The sequence below is a fragment of the Genypterus blacodes genome, unplaced genomic scaffold, assembly GCF_046128005.1.
Source record: "Genypterus blacodes isolate CSIRO-AG114 ecotype Tasmania unplaced genomic scaffold, CSIRO-AGI_Gbla_v1 ptg000010l_1, whole genome shotgun sequence".
NCBI lineage: Eukaryota > Metazoa > Chordata > Actinopteri > Ophidiiformes > Ophidiidae > Genypterus > Genypterus blacodes.
This window is the reverse complement of record NW_027466824.1, coordinates 121,018-147,791: the sequence shown is the minus strand read 5'-3', so window position 1 is coordinate 147,791 and position 26,774 is coordinate 121,018. Positions and strand designations below refer to the sequence as shown.

The 26,774-nt window shown below is 46.9% G+C and overlaps 1 protein-coding gene across 1 annotated transcript in view; it reads left to right on the top strand.

The window, feature by feature from the left end:
• The window catches only part of LOC143007662 (glutamate receptor ionotropic, delta-1-like), a 65,228-nt gene that overhangs the window by 14,787 nt on the left and 23,667 nt on the right, over positions 1-26,774 (top strand). The window contains exons 3-4 of the mRNA XM_076159083.1: positions 15,904-15,957; positions 23,758-23,931. Coding sequence (XP_076015198.1) covers positions 15,904-15,957; positions 23,758-23,931 — 228 coding nt within the window. The remainder of the gene's footprint in view (positions 1-15,903; positions 15,958-23,757; positions 23,932-26,774) is intronic.

The window sequence follows — 26,774 nt, the reverse complement described above, 5'->3', positions numbered from 1 at the left end:
AATATGATACCAGATCAAAGAAGTCCACTCCACTGTGAGGCTAACAGGGTTTATGTCGTACTCCAGCGGTTCTCAAACTCTGAGCCAGCCAACCTGCCAAGAACAAGCATCAGAAGCTTGAAGGCTGTTCGAGACAAACATCTCAAATCAGAGTCCTTCATGTGTTCAGAGGAGAGTTTGGGCCATTTGAACAAAAAAGAAAAGGAAAAAAATCATAAAAGTTGAATACTTATGAAACTCTAATCTAGTTTTTTAATCTCACAGTTTGAGAACCACAGCTGTAGACATTATTAGTGCTCCAAAAAGACTTTAGACTTAGACTAAGTGGAAAAGTTGTATAACATTTTGAAACATTGTCAGTGTTTAAGAGCTAAATGATGTTCCTTTATTATCCCAGCAGCTTAAAGTTGATATCTCTGCTTGTTAGTGGTCGTCGTGGTGATGCTGCAATTTGTAGTCAGAATCCCAGTTTCCTTTTTTTTCTCCCCCCGATATCCCAGCATGCATCACAGTTGTGTCTTGGCAGCTGAACTTCCTTTTCCCTCAGAAGGAGTAAAAGTGGCCGTGACCTGGAAGTGTTTATCCCAGCACGACTCATTAACCTGACACGCTGAGCACGGTGTCGGTGCAGGCGAGCGGAGTGTTGGCACAAACAACAGCCTTTAGGCTCGCACACACACACACACACAGTCTCTCACACACACACACAGGCTCACACACACACACACACACACACACACAAACAGGTATGTGCAAAGATGGCCCGAACACGTGTGCACATTCACTCCATCATGCCTTATTCTGTCCTCCGATCCATCACTGCCAGCTCAGGCTCCGCCCCCTCCCTCAGTGTTAATGAGGGAGGCCAGGTGTAATTAAAAAGCTCCTACAGAGGTTCACACACTGAAAGTTTGTAAAGGGCTTAGAAAAACACGTTTGCGGCCTCTCAGAAGATTCAATTACACGGGTTTGGAACGCAAATGAAGGCCGATGCTGTTTAATGGCTGAGGGACTCTCTGCTTATGGAGGTCACACACACTGCCACACACTCATACCGCCCGGCGCTTTGCACTTTTTGAATAATGCAACACGACCGTTCTCCATTACTGCACTGTATAAAAGCAAAACGAATGCCGTCTAGGGATTGAATAATTACTCATTAAGCTTTCTGTGAGTCCGTCGCTAACGTCCAGACCAGACTAAACTCTTTAAACAACACAACCGGCATGAATAATCATTTTGTAATGTGTCCATTTGTGTTCAGGGTCCACTCTGGTTGAACTTTGTGTTGTGTTGTTGTGCGGATAATGCAGCTTTGTGTTTCTGACATGAACGATCCTCACGTCTGCCGTCTGAGTCTAAACTTCTCTGCACTCTCACCTCCGCTCTGAATAAGTGTGCTGGTAACCATAGCAACGGAACTTAGAAGCTACTCAGAAAAAGACCTGTTAATGAAATATGTGTAGATCAAAAACACGCAAAGAAGTTTGAGTTATTCTGACTATAAGCCAATCAGAGTCTTCCTCTTGGAGTCTTTGCTTGGTTGGAGTCTTTACTGGAGACTCCAACTGCAGTGACTCCCAGGGTCAAACAAGGACCTGGGCTCAGGTGGATCCCAGGACGCTGGTTACTCTTTACTGAGATGAAGTCGTCTTCCGCTCTGCAACCTCAGTGATTATCTGTCAGAGGCCAGCAGTGAGGAGGAGGAGGAAGAGGAGGAGGAGGAGGAGTGTGGAGTTTATCCAGCGTTTACTGTCCCGCTCCCTCCTGGCTTAGCGCTCCCACCCCCGGACCCCCTGTCCTCTCCCCGCTGACCCTCACGCCCGCTCCTCTGTTCCACTTTCCTCCCCCAATAACGGCGTGACAAATTGAGCCTGCCAGAAAACGATCCATCATTGTCCTGCGTCTTCATCCCCGTCTGCCCTCTGTCCCCTCCTCTTCTCTCTCTCTCTCTCTCACTCTCTCTCTCTCTCTCTCTCTCTGTGTTACAGGACGTTCACCCATTTCCTCTTGGTGTTTCTCCCCCTCTTAATGGTTTCATGTTTCTCTCAGCCCTGGCACTTTATCTTTCTGCCCTTGCTGTTTTTGCTCCTCCTCACCTCCTCCCCCTTTCTGTCTCCTCCTCTCCTCTCCTCTCATTGGGCCGTATACCTTTTGTCTATATCTCCATCTCGTTGCCCTCGCTTCCGCTTTATTCGCCTTCACCCTCTCCACATCATTCCCTCCATTTACGCTGCCATCCCTCATTTTCCCACTTAGAGAGACTCTTTACTGCATCCCCATCCCTTCTTCATTCCTTATTAGCTGCCTTTGTTCCCCTGTCGTTATTGTGTTTCCAGGGGTTACTCACCTTGTAGCTACTTTACACACAACGCTGTAGTCTCTGATTGTGTGATCAATCCTTTTATTCCCCGTCAAATACTTCCACATCCATTTCCTGGCCCGCATCCTTAGAATTCACTTTGTTATGATGAAATTCAGCAACTTAGGAGATTTCCCTCGGTTTTATCCCAGATGTTGTTACCATGGCGCAGGGAGGGAGGGAGGACCTGTAGCCTGTGGTGCGTTCAGAGACAAAGTCAATATCATTTGGTAATGGATCAATCCTCAAATTTGACAGGTAGATTATAGATTGCTCCCTCTCTGTACCTAATCAATGATGTGGACGTGTGCGGGGCTCGGAGGAACGTCGTAGCAGTGACAGTGAAATATTTATGAGCTCTTTGATACAATAGGCTACCTCAAACAGCACAGCACTCTGTAACAAAGTAGTTTCCTCCGGCAGGAAGTCTCTATAAGAGCAACCACCTCCTCTGGTGGGGGCGGAATAATCAAGAGAAATGATTGTGTATCCAAACTCCCGTATTAAAATGGAAACCGGGGCAGTTGGCAAGCTCTCCAAGGTGACAGATTGTTATTACCCGCGCAAGAATGAATCATTTGCTAAAGTTAAAGAGGTTTTCATAAATAATTTGCTTTTTCATAAGTAATGCTGGGGAATTAAAAGCGCGGTGTGTTTGAGGCGGTGGCGTCTCTGTTCACATTCATCACGGTCACAGGAAACGTTTAAAGAATGACAAAACAGCCTTTAGATGCTAAATAACTCCAGCATTGAGAGGATGATGATGATGATGATGATGAGGATGATGGTGGTAGCGCGTCACAGTTCACAGCCTTCCATCCGTTGCGTTGCTCTGCCAGGGGGAACGGGAGCGTCGGGATGCGTTCAGGTGCATGAAGCCCAAACTCTCTTCTTCTGCATTTCAGCGTCGGCACCCGAAACCCATTCTGCTCTTTGACAGAGTGGTGATAAAGTTTGATTGATGCCTGTGATCACCAGACACGCTTGGCGTTATTGAAACAGTAAAACCTCTTGGGGCAATTTTTATTTCTTCAGGATTGAAAATGGTTAATGTCGTAAAAAAAAAAAAAAAAAAAGCAAGGGGGTGAAGTCTTTCTCATTTATCTGCTGATCTCCAGAGTGCCACATACGTGTCAGGACCGCTCTCAGTGGCTGAGCTGCTCCCTCACAAAGTCCTCACACTGTTCTAGAACATCAACCGACGCAGGGCGCGAGCTGCACGGCCGTGTTGAGGCTTGGATCTGAGGCTTAGGTTGATGAATGAACAGAATGTATGAGATGGAGCTGGATAAAGACAGATCCTGTGTGTTTGGCTCTGTTAGGGTTGATGGCTCCATCGCTCTGCCCGCCTCCAGCCAAACACTAATAACTATGAGATGCAATTATACCAAAAACTCTATAATATTGTTGTCAGATTTTCCGCTCTCTGAAATTGTTGCTCTGGGCTCAGGATGATTGCCCGGCTCCCAAGCGGCCCCTCTCAAACTACAGTAAGAGTTATAAGGGTAATCGCAAAGCCAACCACTTGGAAAACAAGCGGTGTATTGGTAGGCAACAGGCAACCAATCACAGAGCTCCGGGGAAACCTTCAGTTAAAGCCCGGCCCAGGCAGAGAGACTGTCCGTACGGCGTCCACCTGTCCACGGGTCAGGTGTCCTCCTCCCCTCTGTCCTTTCCTTGCTTCCTTTGTGGCAGACACTCATGAGTAGGTGTTGGACCTGCATATTCACATGTTCCTTTGATGTCATGTTCAGGTCCGTGTTAACGCCTCTCAGAGATCTGGACCTGAACCTCATTGGTGCAGAATTGGTGCTTTGCAGAATGATGACACACTGTAGGTGATGTCAATTCCAAAATGTGGAAAAATGTGTAGCTTCACACGACCTGGATCAGTGGTTCTCAATCCTGAGGCAGCCCAGTGGTTCCTGTCCCTCATGTCTGCTCACACACACCTGAAACTCTAACTCTGGGCTGATCATCGGTTTGTTTCAGGTGTGTCTGTTGTCAGCGTGATAACTCCCTATAGAGGTCAAAGGAACCCAAAAACAATCAAACATAGAAGCCAGATCACTCAAACCTCCTCCTAATGAAGCTGTCACTCACTAAATTAAACTCTCTATAATCTGTAGAGGTGTAAACTTGGATCCCTGTCCGGCCCACGGGATTCAGAAGGTTTCCGCGTCTTCTCACCTGTAAATCGTTCATTCCGGGGAAGGAACGCATAACGGATTATAGATCCCCAGATATCCATATTCATGGCGGCGATGGATTCTACCCCGGCCTTTTAATAAAGCCGTTATTCTTACAACAGGTCATCAATCCTTCGGCGCCAAAAAGCGCCTGTTCTGAGCGTTTCATCGGGGCGGTGGGTGTGTGTGTGTTCCAGGCCGACGCGTGAGGGGGATTTGTAGAGTGTTTAATGAAATCCTTAACTGATGTTGGTGTGAGAACCCTGCACCCCAGCAGCTCTCTGGAGGGATTCACTGTAAATGCTAATGTGTCAATGAGCACAGAGGGAAATATTTGGAAGTCGGATTTCACGCTCTGCCAAGGATGTCGCTCGTCTGAATGAGCCCAACATGTAGCCTTGATCTGCTAATTAGAACGCACCCCGGCCCTGAAATATGTGGAGCGGCGGCGGCGGCGGCGGCGTCATCTCTCTCAGCGTGCTCTTCATCACGCTGCTCTTCATCACGCTGAGAGATGGGGATTTGGTTTTTTGGTTGGAAACATCTTCTCCCCCCCCCCTGCTGCTCGACCCGGTTCTTGCTCTCTCCTTTACCTCTCTCCTCTGGGTGATACCTGCAGCGTTATCTTAAGCACTCCAGCTTACTGCCTCTCCCCTGCGTTCACAGCTTCAGACAAACGCGTTCACACACTCGCATACACACACACACACACACACACACACACCGTGGCACTACTTAGTGCGACAGGACAGGCTTCTGCGGTGCTGTGAGCTTGAGACCCGGGGCTTCTGCGGACGATGGCTTTGTTGTCTAACCCCTGAGCAGATAAGGAGAGGGAGAGCTCTCAGGCACACACACACACACACACACACACAGAGGCAGATCCTCACCGTCTCTTTGTGGTCATAATAAGAAGCGCCCCCCCCCCTGCTGAGCTCAAAATATCATCACATTTACAGCAGAGGGGGAGTGAGAGTGAGACTCAGGTGTTCACAGACTGGGTGGCATTTAAAAACTACAGAAGAAAAGAAAATGTAGCTTTTCCTGCTTTTTGTTCTCAGAGGAAGAGTTTGCATACGACATTCAAACTCAATACTCTCTCTCTCTCTCTCCCCCCCTGTAGCTCTGCGTCTGCATTTCCTGGCGCCGCTAGTGAGCTCATTAGTAAACGTCCGAGTGACTGACGGATCGGCCGCTCATCTCTTATCTGTCAGCAGCTGGAAACACATCCAGACGAGGACACACAGGCTTTTTATTGTCTCAATAATGTCTTTTATGAAGTTCATCCCAGGTCACAACCAAATGAAAAAGTCTGGCCGCGTCCTCCCTTTTAAATCAATCACCGCTTCTCCTTGAGGGCCTCTGACTCTGTTTATCCTTCACACTGATCTGCTTTATTGGAATACACAGTTTTGGATTCATTTGCAATATCCAGTCCAATATTTAGACAATATTAACGGGCCTTTGATGTTTAAATACGCCTGTGATGGATCGCCCATTACAGACGCAGTGTGAGAGAATGTGTGTGTGTGTGTGTGTGTGTGGCTTCCTTTGTGGTGTGTGTCGGGTGGTGTAATTAGTTCCAGCCAATTAAGGTGGACTGGATTTCAAAGCTTTGGAGTTAAATGTCATCACATTTGGAAATGTGGCATCTTTGTATCTAAGCGCTCAGAGCTTTGCAACAACATTGTTTCCATTCACGCTGCCCGCCAGTGTTTCACAGCAGGGACCATATTAATGTAAATGTGAACGATACAGTAAATATGCACGGGGCCGACACTTTAAATGAATAAAGAAGGCTTTGACGGAGCCGAGCTGAGCCATGAAAGTGATCCCCACGCAAACGGCCAAAGATGCGGCGGTTGCATATTAATCATAATTTCTCCCGCTGCTCCCCCAGCTTAGGAAGGGAAGGGCCCAGTCAGGCGTGCCACCCAAGTCTGATGAGAGGGAGAGCGAGGAGGGGGAAAGGGTCGGGGCGCGGCGTGGCACTTCAGGGTGTGTGGCAGCAGAGGCGAGAGATGGATGAAGAGGAGGGCGTCCGCTGTCCGGGATGCCCTGTAGAATCTCCTCCAGATCCTTCTCTCAAACAGGCCTTTCAGCCCCCTATTCAAAAAGCAGTAATTGCATCATTTTTCAAGCCCCTTGCCTCTGTCTCACTGCGAGCCTGGCCCCATTAATCAAACTAATGGAGAAGTAAGTGATTTCAAAATATAGGCTTTGATCATGCACCCCTCTATCCTCCCCCGGACTCCTCCTCCTCTTCCTCTTCCTCTTCCTCTCGCTCAGCTCTGGGAACTCTTCCTCTTCCTCTCTTTCACATGATCCTGATTTCACTTTAGGCACATAGAGGAAAAGGAGAAAGTATTTCCCTACCATTCCCTTTCAGCTTCTGTGTTAATGTTCTGTAAGAGCTTCTCCCTCCTCTCCTCCTCTCCTCCTCTCCTCCTCTCTCCCCTCCGGCTTGATTGGAGTTGATTGGCGGCGCGGCAGAGGAGCGGCTGCATATGTGAGCCTGTGTAAAAACGCTCACTCTAAAATCATTGTGGCCTATTAATGGGCAGTATGTCCCAAGGAGTCACAGTTCAGACACATTTATTGATCCTGATGAGACGGATTAAATTAAAGTGCTCCTCAGGTGTATTGGAAAGCTTTGTGCCGGCTATAAAGCAGTGTGTAACACATTACTGCAGGCCGCTACCCCGGCACAGCCGCAAATTAGATTCCTTCCAAGCAAGCATTAAAAGCACCGCTCAAAGAAAAACTCTCTTTGTGTGTCCGTGACTCTGCGGCGGCCTGGAGGGAATTTGAAAAGCAAAAAAAAAAAAAAGATCCAACAAAAGCTTTATTCAAATTGTGCAGATTTAGTGTCCGGCCCAGCTTCGTCCCTCTGCCTTCCAACGGCCCCAAGTACCGTCCATTAATCCTGTGGAAATGTAATCATGGCCTGGAACAAACAACACGCATGTGGACGAACACGGCAGCGCCAAGCCTCGGCTGCAGATCAAGCAAACTATTCACAATAATCACCTATAAATACATTTCTAGGTGATTGCTAAGTGGTGCCACCTTTCGCTCGACGCTCCCGTTCTCCGCCCCAACTCCCCCCTCTTCCCTGAGTGTTGGAAGGAGTCGCCTCTCACCCAATTAGGACGGGATTCATGTTGGTCTCTGGCCCCGGCTCACCTCCCACACTTCCCTCTCTTGCTTTCTCACTCCTCCGGTTGTTATTCGGCCGCCCGGCTCATCTCGCACGCCGGTGTCTTATCAGGCGCGGGTTTGGGGCGTGGAGTTCCTCTGACCCGTGATGCTCAGCGCACTAAGTGGCCCAGGATTTCTCAGATGAGGGGAGAGGCAGCATTAATGCATCAGGCACACGCTGGTGTTTTATGAAAGGGCTCTATAGGGCTGTAATGTACCTTTCAGGGGGAAAACAAAGCATCGGGCTCTGCTCCTGATGTTCCTGATGTACCTGTGTGCTTGTGATGGCCTCTGACCCTGCGTCCACATCCTTCTCTATGTGCTTTTGTTGCCATTTTCTCGTCTCAACCTCCCCTGAAGTCCAGAAGCAGTGGCGGCTGGAGAAAGACGCTCACGTGTCGAAGAACGTTTTCATTAATTCACCATTTGGCCCTTTGTTTTTAAAGCTGGACCAGAGCAATCAGGCCTCACAGTATGAGTTCGGTCTTTACCTCCCCTGTAGTTCCCTTTGCATTTGTTTTTCTTCGGCAAATCAGAAGCGCCAAGCCTCCAACTTGTCAAGCTTTGCTGTGTGAAATGAGCGTAGCTACGTGTGTTTGCATGGGAATGAGACGGAGGAGGTGCAACATGTGCAGACACAGGAAATGCGACGACTTAGGGAGCCCAAATAATGATAGTGCAGCAGAATGTGACATGGTAATCCAGTAACAGCTCGGGATAATGAAGGGCTGAGACAGTAAAACACCTCCTTACTCCTGATTCATGAGATTTGATTTGATTTTTACATTCAGAGCTTCTGCACCTTCTCTGTTTTGCTGTAAGTGTCACATTCTCAGAGGAAGCCGTACGCCTCTCTCCTACACTCCTGCAACTTCCGCACATTTATTTCCTCTCTCCTATTCTCCAAGTTTGGAATAAAGGAAAGAATCAACAACAGAGTGGAGGGCTTGGATGATGCCGACACACTCTTCCCATCCAAACTAAGCTCTCGTATCTTAATTCCGCCTCCGTTCTCCACCAGGTTTCCCCCCCCAAGTTCACGTTTGTTTGCTGACTTTGAGGCTGCTGCAAGCTGAGTGAAGGTGTGATGGTGCAGCCTCAAGCGGGGATTATAGTAGGAGTGTGTGTCTGCTGCACGTCTCTCTCTCTCTCTCTCTCTCTCTCTCTCTCTCTCTCTCTCTCTTACCTGGTGGGCTATGTGGAAAACAAGTCCTGCATCACATGAAAGAGGATGATAGACTTCAATAGCTGTGAGTGTCTGGCAAGGACGCTGCATTGTTGAGGACTTTAGGGAGAAGGAAAGGAAACACATCGAGGAAACTCCAGCAACACGAGCCAAAGAGGGCAGATTACTTTCTGCGGCGTCTTTCAGAAGAGTAGAATTAGCTCTTTCAGGCTGGATGTAAGAGTATGAGAGGAAATTCATCATTATCTTTGACCTCTTCACAGAAAGCGGCGACTTCCTTTCTTTGCTCTTTAGTAAGAAGCAAAGCAGCGATGAGCTAAATGATTCATGTTTCCAGATAAGGAAGGATCACTCTGCTCTCTGTTCAGACGTGTGTTTGTGAGGTGTTCAGGTTCCAGAGTGAAGGGAAAGTTCAGTCATTCATTATTCTAAGATAATGGCCTCCGAGCGCCTTTATGGGGAACACTTATTGTATTTCACTCATCTCAAACGGTCGGACTAATGTTGGGTAATGATCACACACATTACTGAGTCGCACTGCACATAACTTTTTCGCACTCGCACTCATTGTCAACGATTCCACCGCTGGATCCACGACGGCTTCAACAAAGACCCACAAATCAGAGAATAAGAATAAAGTGTTTTACGGCTCCTCACACTTCAACTTGGACTTGAGATTGAAGCTGTCGTTTCTCACTTAGTGGAATATTCTAGAAGAAGAAACTTTATGGGGTCAAATATCATGTGAACAACGCAGGGCAGCCATGATACGGCGCCCCCGGAGCAGTTTTAGGGGTTCAGTGCCTTGCTCAAGGGCACCTCGGCAGCGCCCCGGAGTCAAACTGGCAACTCTCCTTGAGCTACTTCCGCCCCATAGAAACAAAGCCCCCAAATTTGCCAAAACCTGTAAACTGGAGACAACCTGCTGGATGTGACCTCATCATGTGGCGCTTCACATTGGTGATCAATAAGAGCAAAGGGCGCCTGGCAGCCTCTAATCTAAAGCCCCTGTGTTCTGTACATTTACTGTCTTTGTTGTCCACATCATAAACGCAGCAGATAACAGCGTGCAGAGGCAGACGTGTCGTCCTTTAACGCAGCGATATCATGTAGCATCATAAAACGCCACATTTGCCTCTCTGTTGTTTTACTGCTGGAGGTCTTTGCCTCCACGCTGCAGCGCCTCCACACCAGTTTGCCCTTCTGTTGTTACTGTAGTCACAGATGAATAAAATATGTTTCGGTGAAGTCATCACTTTCCTTTCTGTTAATTACCCCGGATTGTTGCATCCATCACTCCTGCAATAAAATTTCAATTGCAAATCTCAAAGATGCACAACATAAATCGGGCCGCAGGTGTGAGGGTTTATGTTGGGTGCCCACCCAAGGGCACCCTGCAAGAGGCACGGCTATTTGTCTCCCCGTAAGACGGATCGCTCCTCATGCCTCTCCTGCCTTGTTAAGATGCTAAATGTGACTCTGCACACACACACACACACACACACACACACACGCCTCAATTTCAAATCCCCCATCACTCACAATACTCACAATAAACTCACATAGATTTTAACCCCCCTCTTAAAATATCTGAACAATTCAGGCGAGGCCATCAAATCATGTAACCATGGTAACCTGGTCCGTATCTTTTTGGCAAGGTGAATATTCTGTGTTCGATAGGAACGCATGAATTGGGGTTTTTTAAGTATAAAAAGTGAAATCAAGCCTGTTGAAAGCGACGTAACGTTCTTCTGTAGTCTGAATGTGTTAGAAGCTTCACACACACACTCACAAGGACGTTTACACACGGACTACAAAAACTATTTAAGTTGGCAAAAGCTTTCAATCCATGGGAATGTTTGATTAAAGCTTTGTAAAGCTTTAGAACACAGTGGAGCAGCTGTTGGTTGTTGTACACACAGCTTTACTCCATCCATGTAAGTAAGCGGCGGTGTTACTCACTGACATCCACACCGTCCAAGTTCACTGCTGCCTTTTCCTCCGCCTGAAGGTCCTTACAGATTGGCTGAGTGCCTGCGGTGAGGAGGTTACTCTCACACTCCTGAACTCTTCACCCTGCTGTGGAATGTTTAAAATGTTACACTTAGCTTTAATCCCTTTAGCGATTCACCTTGCAAGCGTTGAAGCTCAGAAATACACGCAGAGGCGATACGGCACAGCTGCTCTGTGTGTGTGTGTGTGTGTGTGTGTGTGTGTGTGTGTGTGTGTGTGTGTGTGTGTGTGTGTGTGTGTGTGTGTGTGTGTGTGTGTGTGTACATCCAGTCTGTGCATGTCTTCCTGTTTGGACAGACTTCAAACCTAGGTGATGTAAAGTGAATGTAAACCAGCCTGGTTGCCGTGGTTGGGGCCCCCACGTGGCCCCCCCTTGTGCCAAGATGTGGCCATTGCACTAGACGGCGAGCTCACCTATTGGTTGAGTCTTAGTAACGCATCTCATCCCACATGAACTCCTCTTATCACCTCATGTCAAGCCAAGATGTGATAAACCTGTAAAATATCAACTTTATCATCTCTGTTCTTTTTCTTCTTCTTCTTCTTCTTCTTCTTCTTCTTCTTCTCCCCCTGCATTAATAATTCATGCCGTGTGCTTGGATTCAGTTATCTTTTATTTGCCGGGACGCACCTTTCATAAACCCGGCCGCTGTAAACAAGGAGGCGAGTTGGAATCGAGCGCGGCAGTAAATTAGCTGTAATGTTAGCGTATACATGATGAGGCTAATACGCCAACTGGCCGGTGTTGGAGTGGGAGCGTTAGATATTCCACTCACTCATTCCAAGCACGGCGCCGCCCCACTCTCACGGCAGATGGGAGTGGTGATCTGTTTTTTAACGCGCCGCCCGTGTGCCGTCTTCCTGGGAGGGCCACCTGCTCCGGCCGGCTTGCCCGCTCTCCCGCTGTGAGAGGTTATGAGCGATGTGTTCAGTTGCCGGACCGTAATTAAAAAGTCTGAATCAGCGGCGTGACGGACAGGAGCTTCCCACGCCGTAGCATCAATAATTGGATCGTTTGATGAATAAGCGTGGAGCCACGGCGGGATGACAGATGAATGAATGTAGAAACTCTGCCGGGCGGCTACATTGATATATTCATGTATCGGCTTATTTACTTTTAGTTTTTGGATGAAGCGAGCGCGAGGCGGCCTGGAGAAGCCCCGTCTCGAGGCTGTTGGCACCTTTGTGTTCATCGCTGTGCCGACGGAGCAGATTAAGTGGTCTAAAGGTCTTGTTTCCACAGCAACGGTGGTAAGGCTGTGGCTCTTGAGGTGCTATTGTGAATCTTTTATGACAGACCTCATTACTTCTGCCTGGCTCCTTTTTGTGGAAGGTGTGAAGCAACCCAAACCTTTCTCTCTCTGGCCGCTCTCCTCCTCCTCCTCCTCGTCACGCGGCCGAGCACTGCGACGATGTGGGAAAGGCAGACAGACAGACAGACGGACGGACGGTTGCTGCACAACGCACGCCTGTGTTTGCTTTGCACCCGCAGGTGACTTTAACGCTGCGCTGCGTTTCTTAAAATAAGACTGAAAAACAGAGAAAGCGAGGACAGAAGAAGCAGCGGCAGCAGAGACACAGAGAGAGAGAGAAAGGTTGGGAGATGCAGTAATAAGTACGTGTCTCCAGATAAGGGAGGACAAAGGTGAGGGAGAGCTCTTAATCACTACGCTGAGCACAGATCTGGATCCAGATGGATGGAGACAAATCAGCCGACGACAAAGTAAACAAATACCTTATCGCCGAGGAATCAGAGTCTTTACTGGGTCCACATGGTGATAGTTTGTTAGCTGTTTGCAGATACTGTCAATCTAAATCATAAGCTCAACCTGAATCTGCGGGGGGGGGAGAGATTTGTTTCACTTTCGCCCGCATCAAACAAACGCTGCAATGCGAGCCAAAGACAAAGTTATGATCACAGGGATGAATAATTTGTGCCTGTTGTCTGTGTACAAAGCCTTTTTATTGTCTTCTGTTGTGGGTGAACGATGCAAGGACAAAGCCGTTTGCAGCTAAAAGGGGGAAGAGCAGCAGGTTGAAGGAATAATGGCCGCCCAGAACAAAACAGCCCCGTCAGGACAAAAACACAACTCCTGTATCAATCTGAAGCTCAATAGAAGCCGTGTCTCATTTATTGATTGATTGATTGATTAATTAAGCCAAGTAATGTGACGGTGGGCTCCTGAGCGGTGAGAGGAGCAGTGAGGGAGTGCAGTGCTGATTGAATTAGAGCCGCTGATTAATTTGGGATCTCTACAAATGCAACAGATGTGATTACCGTTTGCTATTATTCCTCTAATGAGACCAACAATCCATTAGTGCGGTGTGTGGAATGACACTGAAGCATACCTGTGAAGAAGACGAGCTGTCAGTGTGTGTGTGTGTGTGTGTGTGTGTGTGAGAGATCCAAGAACACCATCATGTGGACTACAGTAAAGTGTATACAAGCTTTTCTGCCTGTAAAGTGATAGAAGCCGACCTTTATGACATCACAAAGGTTAGTTCCCTCTGAGGGCCATGTGGCAGATTGGTGCAGTTCCCTTTAAAAGCGGCTTTTAGTGGTTTGAGCTCTACAGGCTATCATCAGCTTCTCCCATTTAACCGTGACCACAGTCTGCCCTCAGGCATGTTGCTGCTCTACCAGACATAACCAAGCAACAGTGAACATTTAGCAGACGTTGTACCTTCAGTTAACATTCAGCAGAGATGTTCCACAGTCCATATTTCCTAAACGGCATTTTCCAGATGCAGCATGTTCCTTTGTTCAGTGAGTCCATGCATTGCTAATTAAGGATGCGTTCCAACTGGCAACAAGCGTTTGGCTCGCACTCTTCCTCTTCTTCAGTGGTTTGAAGCCGGCCCAAACCTCCTCCTCCAGTTTTCACATGTGCTTCACATTCTCCAGACTGCAATTCCTCTCAATCCCCGTTCAGCTGTCACGATTTTAAAATGGGAGACGGGCTGTGAGCGGCTGCCTTTGTGGCGTTGCTACTGTACGGTATGAGAACATGCCTGGGGTCTTCTGCCTCAGTGATTAGAGATCTTAGCGTCGTCGGGCCTTGGCTCCATCAGCGGTGGAGAATATTCCTCAAATGTCACTCCAGGCTGTCTGCGCCTCCTTCTCCAAACATCACATCAGTCTCCAGAGTCTCACCGTTACATCATCCGCTCAGATGAATGGAAAGGAGAAAACCCACAAATGCACACAGCTGAAATTACTCTGCCAGTTTGTCGATAGCATTTCAGGTCCCAGAAGGATTTGGAGGCTTGTGTGATTATTTTACAGGCAGAGGAGAAAGCCTGGGTTTAGCTCTCCTGTACACTGTGCATTTAGCAAAGCTTTTTAAAGCAAACTAATGTTGGAATCATAGTGGGAAGCAGCATGTTTATGTAATGAAGCCCTCACTGTGACCGTGTTCCATCCAGCACATCTCTCTATATGTATTAGGGCTCTATTATGAAATAGAAGCCGACGCATCCACTCCTCCTTGCTGCAGCATCACCGTGGACACTGAGTGAGCACGTGCCTCTGAAGCTGCTGTCTCATCGAGGGCCCCTCCTGCTTTCTCTAGCTTAAAATGTTTTATGTGTTGATGTTTGGAAAGTAAAGCAAACGGAGCTTCAGGAGGTCAAAGCTCCTCATGACCTCCGAGCCAGAACAATGTTCAACATAAACCTAACACATGACACCGTAAAAGTGAAGAACAATTACAAAACACATAAAGGAAGCGGAGTGGAGGGGGAGACGGTCAGATATCAAAGGTGGCCACCGACTCCTTGCCACTCCATTATTGCTTCTATTGATCCCATCGCGTCGTCTCGACCCTTTAGCTCACCGTCGCCTACGGTGATCAATACAGAACCTACTGTAGATTGAGCACTCTGTGTGTGTGTGTGTGTGTGTGTGTGTGTGTGTGTGTGTGTGTGTGTGTGTGTGTGTGTGTGTGTGTGTGTGTGTGATGGTTGTTGGCACATTTGTCACAGTGTCACATAATGTACGTAATATGGCCCTCAGCTGTCCACACTGTTGACCAAGCAGACATTTAAAGGGACAGGCGCCTTGATTAAAGACATTCAGCGTAAATGAGAAATGACACCGGTTGACTTGTTTCTAAGAGTTAATTGATAATGTTTACCGACTCCATCCATCCAGTATGTGTGTGTGCATGTCCTGCTCTCCTTCCAGGCTGTAGACTGCCACGCCTCCTTTCCTCCCCGTACAGCATCCATCTGAAGTGGGTCAGTAAGTCCAGCTGCTGTTTAGTATTTCAAAATGTTCGCCCATCGATTTCAATGTTTTAAAACATATGGGCCTCCTCCTTAATTCCCCGGCAGAGACGGGGCCCGTGAAGCGTGCAGGTAAATATTGCTCCTGCTCCGCTGCGGGCCTCTCGCCTTTTGATGAGATCAATCTGAGGGGCATTAAAATGAAATCACGACTCTTCCAAGGTTACAAGATCGATTGGCAGCTTTCGGCGCTGCTGCAACACGGCGGCCATTATTGATGAGCGCCGTGCCCCGTCGAGTTAAAACTGCAGCCGAGGCTCCGCGGCTTCAGGTCTATACGTTAGGACGCCATAGAGTTATCAGTCTTCATCGCTCGCTGTGAAAGGGATTCATTTAGACACTAATGATAGCAATTTGCAGGAGAGGGCACGCATTGAGACGTTAAGCATGACAGATGTCAAATGTGTGCAGTCCCGTGACAGGTGGAAGATCTCAGTAATGAAACGGTTGGTTTAACTCCAAGGTAGGTTATTTTCATCTGTGCCGAGAGGCGCGCGGTCACCGCTACTGGGAGGAACTGACGCTGCCTGTCGGAACATCTCAAAGGAATCTCAACCGCTGGGTCTTATAATCCTCTCTCTCTCTCTCTCTCTCTCCCCTGCCCCTCCCCCCTTCTCTTTCTCCCTCCCCCCTCCCCGCTCTCTCTTTCTCTCTCTCCCCTCCAGGCTGTGGAAACCAACCTGGCATCCAAGGACAGTCACTGGGTCTACGCCAATGAGGTGAGGACGAGCTTAAACGCACCCCAATGAATTCAGAGCCTGGGCTGTCACCAGAGAGCAGAGGTGTAGTCGGGTGTATAATAGGGCTGTAAAGCAAAGAGACTCTGCCTCTCTGCATCTGTAAGTTCAACATAATATCTGTGTCTGCATCTTATTTGCCCGGAGAGGCAATCTGGAAGTGGACGGGCCTGAATGGAGACATCTCAGAGTGCCTGCTTTCTGTATACAAGTTTTGATTGATATATTCTGAGCCTGAGAGGTAAGAAGATTGATATGAACTTGCAGAGGTACACAGAATGGACACACTGTGATTTCTGCACATGCTGCCTGAATGCCTTCCAACTGGTCCGGCACCCGGCACACCGCCGCACTATAAGATGCCGTATCAGCGCAGGAGGATTTTTTAAAAGCCCAGAAAAGGACTTATGTGAAACTGGAGTCAAATCCCTCCAGCATTGTTGGCTGAAGCATGCAGAGCTGGGAGGAGATTATCCATCCATGCATCCTCTCTCTATACCTGCTTATCCTGTGAAGGGTTGTGAAGGGGCGAGAGCCTGCGCCAGCATTCACTGGGCGAGAGGCAGCGTACACACACACACACACACACACACACACATAAACACACCGTCTGGAGTGGAACGTTGTCATGGTGTTGGATTGTGTGGCAGTGCAGCTAATAAACAGGTAACTCCATCCTGGTGACCACTCCAATCAATTGGCGTGGATTTATGCTACACCCACTTTTTCTTCAAACCTCAGCACTTGCAGAAGCTCTCATGCTGCCAAGCCACACAGGGACAGAGATAAACCCTCCGCTGCTGTCACTGCTTTATGTTTGCTTATATCCGCCCGCACATCGTCGCTTTTTACGTCGCCCTTCCTGTCTGAGGTCAACGGGCGCTCACTCGGCGTTGTTTCATTGCCGACCATTAATTGCTGATGTTATTTTGACTTTTTCCCACATCTGTCCATGCATTCTGAGCGGCTGACTTTGACCCAAACGGCCTTTTAAAGTGGCTGTAGCAGCACAAAAATCCATGTGCGCCGCGTGAATACAGATCAGCTTGAGTCTCTCTCTCTTCCCTCCGTGGCCTCGATGCTGCATTTGCATTGATTCAAGGTGATTTGGAGATAAGGAGGGAACATCAGAAATGGCCCCGGATGAAAGAGGAAAGATAAAAGGTTGCTCCCAAATGGTTTACTGGGGATATTAGATTTGCTGTGCTTAATAGGACTGATCTTAGTCTCTCTCTCTCTCTCTCTCTCTCTGTGTCTCTCTCTGTGTCTCTCTCTCACATGTGTTTATACTCCAGTGCCCATGCGTCTTCATGAAATATCCCCACCTGACACGTGGGATCGTCTCTCCACAACCTCAGCCCAGCACGGGAAACATGAAACGGATCGATCCTGTTATAATCCACACCGCCGTGTTTCATGAGGACACGCGGGCGGTGTTTAGGCGGCGTTCTGTAGCGATTACGGCGGCTCGGGGAAGGAATGCTTCTAAATATGAACACATACTTACAATTAAATGGCAACTAATAGAAGTGTTAGCATTCATATTCCAGTAAATACATCATGGAAGCTGCAAATGAAGGCCCTAAACACAGCAGCCGAGTCGCTAATGAGGCCCTATGTGTTTAAAATTTGCTCGACAGCTTAAATTACCTCGTCGTAGCCTGCAAAGCGCTCTTTCAACATAATTGCATGTATGTTTGAAACGAGGTGTCATTCAGCATTACAGCATCTTTGACACGGCGCAGTAATGATTTACCGCAGCTAATTACACCCCCGCTTCTCTTAAACTTTGCCGTTTTCCCGCGTAAATCGGCCTAATTTCATTTAAATGTTCCCAAACATTTCAGAATAGGCTTTTGTAGCGTCAGACGAGACGATGCGGTCGCAACTGCAGTTTTTAATTTGAAGTCGATCTTGGATACAAACTGGTTGCATGCCTTTCACTCAATTACCACAAACCGCAACCGAGACATTAGTGTTAATAGCAGCCGACTCGGGGAGAAGTATGAGCTAATGGCATGTTAATCTCTGAGCTGCTCCCTTAATGGCCGATGTGGCGAGGCACGCTGTAGCGTTATGGCCCCCGGTACACTGTTTAGGTGGGGATAATGTGTGTGTTTGGTTCTGTGGACTATGAAATACGTCCCCATCTCACTCTGTGCATAGTTTTGTTTTTTCTCGCCCAATTCAAATGAGGAGGAAGAAAAAGAGATGAATCCTTTTTTCCACCTTTGCCTCTCGCTGCTGTAATTCTCGGCGCCTTCTCTATTTTTCATCTCTCTCTCTCTCTCTCTCTCTCTCTCTCTCTCTCTCTCTCTCTCTCTCTCTCTCTCTCTCTCGCTCCCTCGGCAAAGTTCTCACCTTGAATGGAGAATAACACAAACATCTTGAAAAGGCTATCAAGAGAATGCGATTGCTCATGAAAGTTTTTGTGTCAAGTTTGGCCTTCAGATAGAAATTTTTTAAAAAAGATAGAAAAAACTAATCAACCTTCTCCTGAATCCATTTTCTGACACAATCCCTTTCAGAAGCCTTGTATTATAAGCGTGTACTTGAGTATCATGTCAAACTGAATCCCCAGCTTGTATTTAACTGCTAATCATGCGGTGCTCCTCTCTAAATGGCAAAGAGATGTGTGGGTAGGTGCAGGGCTGCTTTGTTTTCATTAGCTTCTGATTTGATTCTAAAGAAGCTCTCCAACAGTACGAGCGACATATGATGAGTATATGTTTCTACAGTATAGTTCAGATTTCAGTTTAGAACCAGCAGCAGGCGAACATTCTGTTAATAGTAGGCTGACTAAACCAAATGGCTCAGTCGACTCAAGCTGTAACCCAAACTCCTGCGGGGGAACAAACTCCTCTCCTGTTTGCTTTTGTCCCCGTCTGGACCGGCAGTCCCCTGCGGATGGCTGCTCTGTTTCAGCTGCTGGGATGTGAGTGAGGCTCATGGGTTGTGACAGTCATTTTAACCAGGTGATGTTAAGGCCCCACTGTTGCCAGCTCGCCCTGTCAGTTCCCTCCAGGCTCCTGCCAGCTTTTTAGACCGCACACTGCAAAACACAGGTCTGCTGTCTCATTCAACAGCCGTGACAAGCAGCCATGCTAATCTACCGCCGCCGGCAACTTATGGCACGACGGATGTAGACGCCGACATAGACATCATGCCGATAAGAGGATAGAGTGAGACGGACGGAGAAGGGGAGTGTAAGTGTAAATGACTTCCAGAAAAATCCATAGAATAGAAATGCTATTCAAACAGTCAGCGGTGACAGACGCACCAGGCTGAGATCCTAGTCTAAATGTCAACACTCTGAAATAACTTCATGATAAGACATCTGTAAAAGACTTGCGGTTGTTCTGTGCTGTTGTTGATCAAACACAGACAACATATTGAGCTCCGAACCTTCCACAGATAACCAGCAAGTATTGAAGAATATCACAGAAATATGAGGTTAAACCAAAGATTCATCAACCTTTTGTCGAGTAATACCAACAGCAGAACAACAGTAACAACGTAGAAGGTGACATGGCAGAAAGTTTGGAGGAAAACTTTGTCAATTTCCTTGATTGTTGCCATCTTTGTTTACACTGTTGGGCAAACTGGGAGGTCTTGTCTGGTTTCTGGTGCCAAACAAAGAATGATTCGTGGATGTATTTAATCCTCTGGATCCAATTAGAATACACAAGTCTGTCTGCTACAAACGCCCGCGGAGCAACATTGGGCCAAAACGTGGGTGTGTTGTCAAAATCAAGTACAATCCCAGCCTAATAGTGCAGGAGGAGCTGATGTAAGCAGCGTGGAGGGCATAGAGATGACAGACAGCCCTCTCCCTAAATCATCGCTAAGGCCGTTTCCCGCCGCTGCAGCTAGCATGCAAACAGGCGTCTGCATCTTGACACTGTCGAGTGGACGTAGATGGATGGCACAGCCCAGGAAGATTTGTTGTTGGGGTTTTTTTCCCCTTCTCTCAATGACGAGTAGGTGACACCTCAGAACGTTTGATGGATGATGTGGCCGTGTGTTCTGTGACAGAGGGAGGCGGGGCGGTTAGCCATGATATGACTGATGCCTCGGGTAACTGCCTATCAAGCCACCGAGATGGAAAGCCCGTTCTGCTGCCGCTATCTCCGCCACACCAGCCTTGGCGATTTGAAAGTAGATTACAAAGGTGGGCAAAATATTAAAGCAAGACGTATGAAACTTTGTAATTAGCTGTGAGCGGTAGATTGATCATTGATCCTAGAATCAAATGGGTTTTGATGTTCTGATCCTTTGAACCAGGATGCGCTTTCATTTAGAAATCCAATACAGGTGTCAAGGGATGATGTACTAACCCACAAACGGTGACCGCAGAATACTTCAGACATCACTGTCATAAATCTAAAAGACCTCCGACAGGCTGCAGCCTTCACTAACCACCTTATCTAAATGTTACAGCGCTTACAGTAAGAGTCATTTTAAGTCGGTGGGGTTATTAAACAGGCACTTCAGCTCACAGACAGCAGATCCAGGCTTAACATGAAGCTTTGTCACAGTGATTCAACCTCGCTCAAAGCCAAAGGCAGGTGCAGATACCTCGCCCACCCTCATGGCGGCGTTATGTTCTCAATGCTTAACAATTATTTAGCCTCAACAGCAGCGAGGCGATGGGTTGGGTCACACTTCTCGCTGGAAACAACCCTCAAAGCACTTTGGGGACTGAATTATATAAACAATTAGAGGCAGACCGGACAGCCAAGGTGAAAACGTCCCACTCAGCAGTTCAGAAGCCAAAATCAAAAGACGTGTCCTGACAAAAGTGACGGAGGCGCCTCTGCTTAGGGATGTGATTGATATCGTCTTTGGCAGGAGGTCACAAGGGTCGATATGGTGGAGATTATTGATGAGGGTTTTGTTGATTGGTGTTTTTTGTCTGTTTCTTGTTGCTCTTTAATGAAAGTTGAGTCCTGCACCACACTCGACAATACAAACAAGTTTTAATAAAAAAGGAATTGGATTATTTACACGCCATTCAACCAGAGCCTCTTTTTATCCCCGTTAACTCAATGGTTCTTGATATTACATATTTAGCCGTCTGTGAAAATAGAATATCCATTTGATCCATTTAATCACGTGTAAACAGCTTGTTCACTTTGTAGGCTTGGAGCGTTGCTATTCTTGCTCGTATTTGGTAGCGAAGCACCAAACACATTCTCGTAGATGGAGAAATTGATTGATAGATTGATTTGACACCCATCTGTGTAATTGCCTGGAGCTTCACAAAGCATCTTAACTCCTACGATAACTGGTACATTTCCATTTATTCATTTGGCAAAAGCTTTTCTCCACACAGACGTACACAGGAGATGTAAATACAACACAAGCAAGGATATAGTCAGGATCCATATATAGATGATAGAGCACGGTACTTTATATGGAGAGATAGGGACTTTGTTACACTCCAGGCCCAAGCAGACTTTGTTGGACTGATTGGCGGTTGTATAAGGGCATTGGCTGCATTGACAAGGAGCTCAGTCTTTGGTAAATTCAGCTGAAGGTGCCGTTCTTTCATGCATGCTGAGATATTTGTGAAGCATGCTGATACCGGTGCAGAGGCGGTACAGTTCTCACCGTGTCATCAGGAATGGTACGGAAAGCTGTATGGCAGTGAGTCGGTGTATATTGAAAAGAGCAGGGATCCCAGCACTGAGCCTTGTGGTACCCTCTATAACATCCCCCTGAGAGGTTTGAGTCAAACCAGCGCAGAGCAGACCCTGAGAGACCAAGCTCAGATGAGGAGTTGATAAAGCAGCCGATACGTGGAGCAGAATCCTTTCCCCTACAGACGAGAGGAAAGTCTGAGTGGAGTGACCTCGCTCGAAACCAGACTGGTACATTCGTCATTACTTCTGATGAAAGATTAATCAAGTTGACTGAACAGCACAAAGAGAATAATTTAACCTTTCTGTCGACCGGGTTTGATTTATTATTTGAGTAATGTATTTAGCTGTTTGCATGTCATTGAAACATGGCTCGGCTCTACTTGCTGTTGCTAGCAGGAGGCAGGAAACATCTCTAAGGAGCTTAGCACCGGAATTTACTTTGCAAATCCAATCATTTCTAAGGACTTTTCCGTCAGCATCATGATGTTATAGGTGGTGATGGTTTTTCGACATGTCAGTTGTGACAGTAGGATCTGGTCTCTGTAAAGCTTCTGTTTATTGTAATCTTTCTAATACCTAAGCTCTGCAATTTGATACAATGAATGCAAGCATGATTCATACGTCAACATGTAATCTGTTGCATTTTATAGGTCAATGAATTCCACAAGGAGATTAGAAGTGGCTTTACACTGTGAAATTAACAAGGTAGTCACACAATCAGGCCTATATATTGTCCTGTTCTATATATTCTATAAATACTAATGGATGATTGTGAGTGTAAGTAGTAGTACTGTTCAGATTTCTGTGTAATGGTCTATGCTTCCCTGTCAAACAAAGGCATGTGTGTGTTTTGAGCCTTAGGCCAGTGGTTAGCGTTCGCACAAGGTCAGCTGGCAACACAAATGTCACCTGTGACGCTGACGGAACACTTGCACTGGGTGGTGACTGGAAGTTATGCGTGTAGACGTGAGGTTACGGCTCTGTGAACCATGCAGCATTATTCATCTGATTAATGTTCATGGCGAGTGATGAATATTCATGATTAAGCTGTGTGACTCACAAGGGGACCGTCTGCTTTACTCCGGGTGTACACAGTTGAAAGATCACAGAACAGGAGAGGGAACTTGTTTAATCAATTCATTTCACTCACATTGACGCAGTTTCACAGTCTGTCAAATGGGCCATGGACCGTACATGTGAGGAAATCCATGATTCACTGGATATCTGGCTGTAATCAGGCAAGATAACTGGACTTTACCGCTTATTCTCCAATACATTTCATCACTTATCCAACTGGCTTCTGGGAAGAGTGAGAACCCCGTAGTTATTGTAGGAATATGAGAAGTGGTTATTGATGTATGCTTATTGAACACACAGATAATACCATCCCTACTTTCCCTGCAGCGCCTCTAGTGGTCAAATTGGTGCACCTTCTACTTTTCTTCATGAGCGGAAAAGCAGCCAGACTTGACAGGCAGCAGAATAAAGGCAGTGGCCCAGAGATGGATGGAAAGCGAGATAATGAGAGTAAATAATGGTGTGACAGAAATGAAGGGAGGGAGGTATTGTGTGAGACGGAGGAGCGTGGAGATCGGGAATACCAGCACAGTGGTCGACACAGGACACAGAGAGATCGAAATGTCAGATTAGGAAACAGCGGTGGAGGGCAGAGATTAGGGTTGCGTGAAGGATTATATCAACCCAGAACTTCTTCTTCAAGTTTGCCCCGACAGTAACCCAGCCGCTTTATTGTCAGACAATATATGACCCGGACATTTCCCAGGAGGCCGGCTGTCTGCTGCAGCGTTGACCATTGTCCTGCTCTGGAGGCTGTCTGGCAGCTCAATGTATCATGGCTATTGATTTGGCTCTTCACAGTTTAGACCGCCACACATGCACCCCCTACGGCAAAAGGTCAAGGGTCGGCTGTGTTAATACTCTGGAGGAAATACTTGAAATGCCATTTTTCCTGAAGTGTTTGCAATCCAATGAGCAATATAAAGAATATAGAGCGAATAAGAATGAAGAACTGAATTTATTATGTGGTAACATTTTAGACTGATATTTTCGTCCAGCGACAAATCAAGAGCGACTTCCACCTTAACTAACCTGTGCCTCTTGTGGTCTCCATCGTCAGGAGGTGAGCGATGCAGAGGTCATGGAGCTGGTCCACAGCTCTCTGGGCCGGATGACCATCATTCGTCAGATCTTCCCGCTGTGGAGGGACACCAATGTCCGCTGCGTGAGGAACAACCACCGCATCTCCTCGCTGCTCTGCGACCCGCAGGAAGGATATCTGCAGTCCCTGGAGGTAAAAGAACAGAGAAGTTATGATGGAATCACCAGAGACAGCCCTAACTATCACTGGTTGTTTACCTTCTTTCATGTGCCCTCATGACACATGAATTGAACATGAAATACTCAATTAAAGTGTTAAAGCGATGATGGATGCTCCTTTCTACCTTTCTGGCCAATGGCAAGGTTGCGTTTATTCCTTTCTCCTTTGTTTTTTTTCCTTTTCCTGGGAGTATTTATAGGACAGTGAGTTTGTGCTTTAGAAACAACCGACATGTTTCATCCACTTTATACAGCCAGCAGGACAGACACTTATTATCCCTGACAGCCTGCGTGACACAACCATAAAGCAAATATAGTGTGCTCCTCTTTGGTTCAGTGCATGATACCTGTACTGTAAAGGCTCACATAGGCACCTGTGCACCGAGCAGCCATGCAGGGGCTCCTTCAGCACCTTGTAAAGCGCTTCCTTGATGTTTATTTGGACAGTAAATAACGGCATTAGCCTATAGGCGAGAAAGATCAAATTAAATGTGAATAATTTATTGAATTTGCGGATCAATATGCCGGTTCTAACACAGGATTAAGTAGCAGCGCTGACAAATCAATTTGAATAATAAAGGTCATGAAGAGGAAATTAAAATCAGGATTGATTTGTCAATTTCAATTTAACAAGGTGCAGTAGGAGGAGAAGTTGTAGAAGAAGAAGAAGAAGAGTATGCAGTCTAGGAATAAGAAGCAGAAGCGGCAGAAGGAACGTGAAAAGTTTAGCAATCAAACATGCATCACTCTGCTTTCGGGTGTTCCCAGGCTAATCCCACACAGGTCCTGGCAGCTGGTGTTTGTTTACACACACAGCAGCTGCTATAGGCTACACAACAGATGCATGTATAACAGAATGATGTGTAATGAACACAATGAGAAGGGAGATGGCTTTTACGTTTAATGCTGACACTGGCTGACATCCTGGTAAACGGCTTACTCCGATGGTAATTCATTCAAATTCAGTCAATACATCTGTATTCATGTCAAATACATTTAAATCTCATCAAACTGCCAATCTCAGGTCACACTGGAAGTGCAGGCCAGAGAGGATGACTGCAGATAAGATAAACAGAGCACAGAAGCAGAGTAGGAGTAGGTAGTATTGGAATAAATGTTGCTTTACAGCTCCAGAAGCGTCTCCATGAGGGACTGGCTTTACTCAGGGAAGTCATGTGATCCATCAGGATTCAGGAGGTCGTCTGTGAGCGAAATCCTTTGCGAACATGCCAGAGCTGCAGTTCTGTGGAATAGAGAATCCTGCTTTCTAATGCACGCATGCGGTGAGGTTAGAGGGCGAAGCTGCAGGGGAAAATGGAAATAGACTATTTTGATGAATGCAGAGGGAAGGATGACACGCTGTTAGACCTCAAGTCACACATACTAATATCTACCATTACACATGTGTCAAGAGATGTATTTGTGTCTCGTTGGTCAAAGAGAGCTCTGTGGGCATATTAGCACATTTTTGGCCCCATGGGCTCATACATCATGTATGATAATGGACTTTCTACATAGGAAAAAAAAGGGAAAATCAACCCATGTACGAAATGCAAATTATGAATCTGTTATAAAATGATTACCAATTCCATATGCAACTGAAGATAGATAGAATATAGGATAATTCTGATCGACATGAATGGCCATGAATATAAATGACCTGAGCTCTGTCTGATTGAATAAATTGCAGAATTGAATAAAATTGCATTTAATTAAATTTGTCAAGGCAAATCGTAACAAAAAGCAGTACGGAGGTATGCTAGTGCTGATGAGCCTGTCAAAGGCCTCCATGCTATGTGCTATATGCTAACAGATTATGCTGTTTATGATTTGTATTCTGGATTAGTAAACCCGGTTTCCAGCCTAAGGTAAACTCAAGATGACTGAGAGCTCGAGTAAAGAAGCTGGACCCTTCATTACTGTCAGTCTTTGTAAAGTTGCTCTGCCTCCCGCTCCACCTTGTTTAGAAAGTAGTGAGCGTGTCTTAAAGTTTGCCATTCCACGATCCATCTGGAATATAATGACTGAGTCCCCTGTAGCTCTGCTGAAACGTTCAAATACCTTTTCATCCATACTCCAGACAGATGGCAAAACCATGTGGTGTGTGCACTCAAACATCTCAATAATTCACGTGAAAGAGGGTTAAATATCGGGTAATGGCAGCTAAAGCATTCATCAGCAACTGAACAACACAAGACATCGAAGAGTTTCCCTCTATTCACTTCCTCCACACTTGCCAAATGTGGCCTCACCTCTACAATCCAGGGCTTTCAGAGTGGATTTGACTTGGGTTTTCAGTTCAACTACTGAGGAAGCTAAAGGCAAGTGAAGCCCAAAGCGTATGAAGTCTCAATGCAAACAGTTCTAGCTCGTCTGGCTCTTCTGAACTTAACTTGAACTGTGTGCATGCTGTGGCTGACTCCTCTGCTCTAAAAACTATTGGCCTCAGCGTGACCCAGAGGACCCATCAAATCCAAAAAGTCAAACTAAAGACGGGAGGATCTGCATGTGATACCCGGCGGGGTGCAGCAGTGTTTGGATGGAAGCAGCAGGACGGAGGGCGAGTGCTGACATTGAAGGTTTCAGGCATATGATTGTGACTGGCTGTGTGTGGACACTGGGTGATAGTTAGGCAGATCAGCCTCCGTTCTTCGTCCCTCCAAGTGTGAATATGTCATTGAATGTGTCATGGGTGCATCTTGATGAGAAGCCAAAAGACCCAATTACACACAAAAGGTCCGGAGCTCTGCAGAGCGTGCATGCATGAGTAAGCAGCAGGAGTCGTACGCCTTCCTTCCCTCCTCCCAGCAGGGCAGT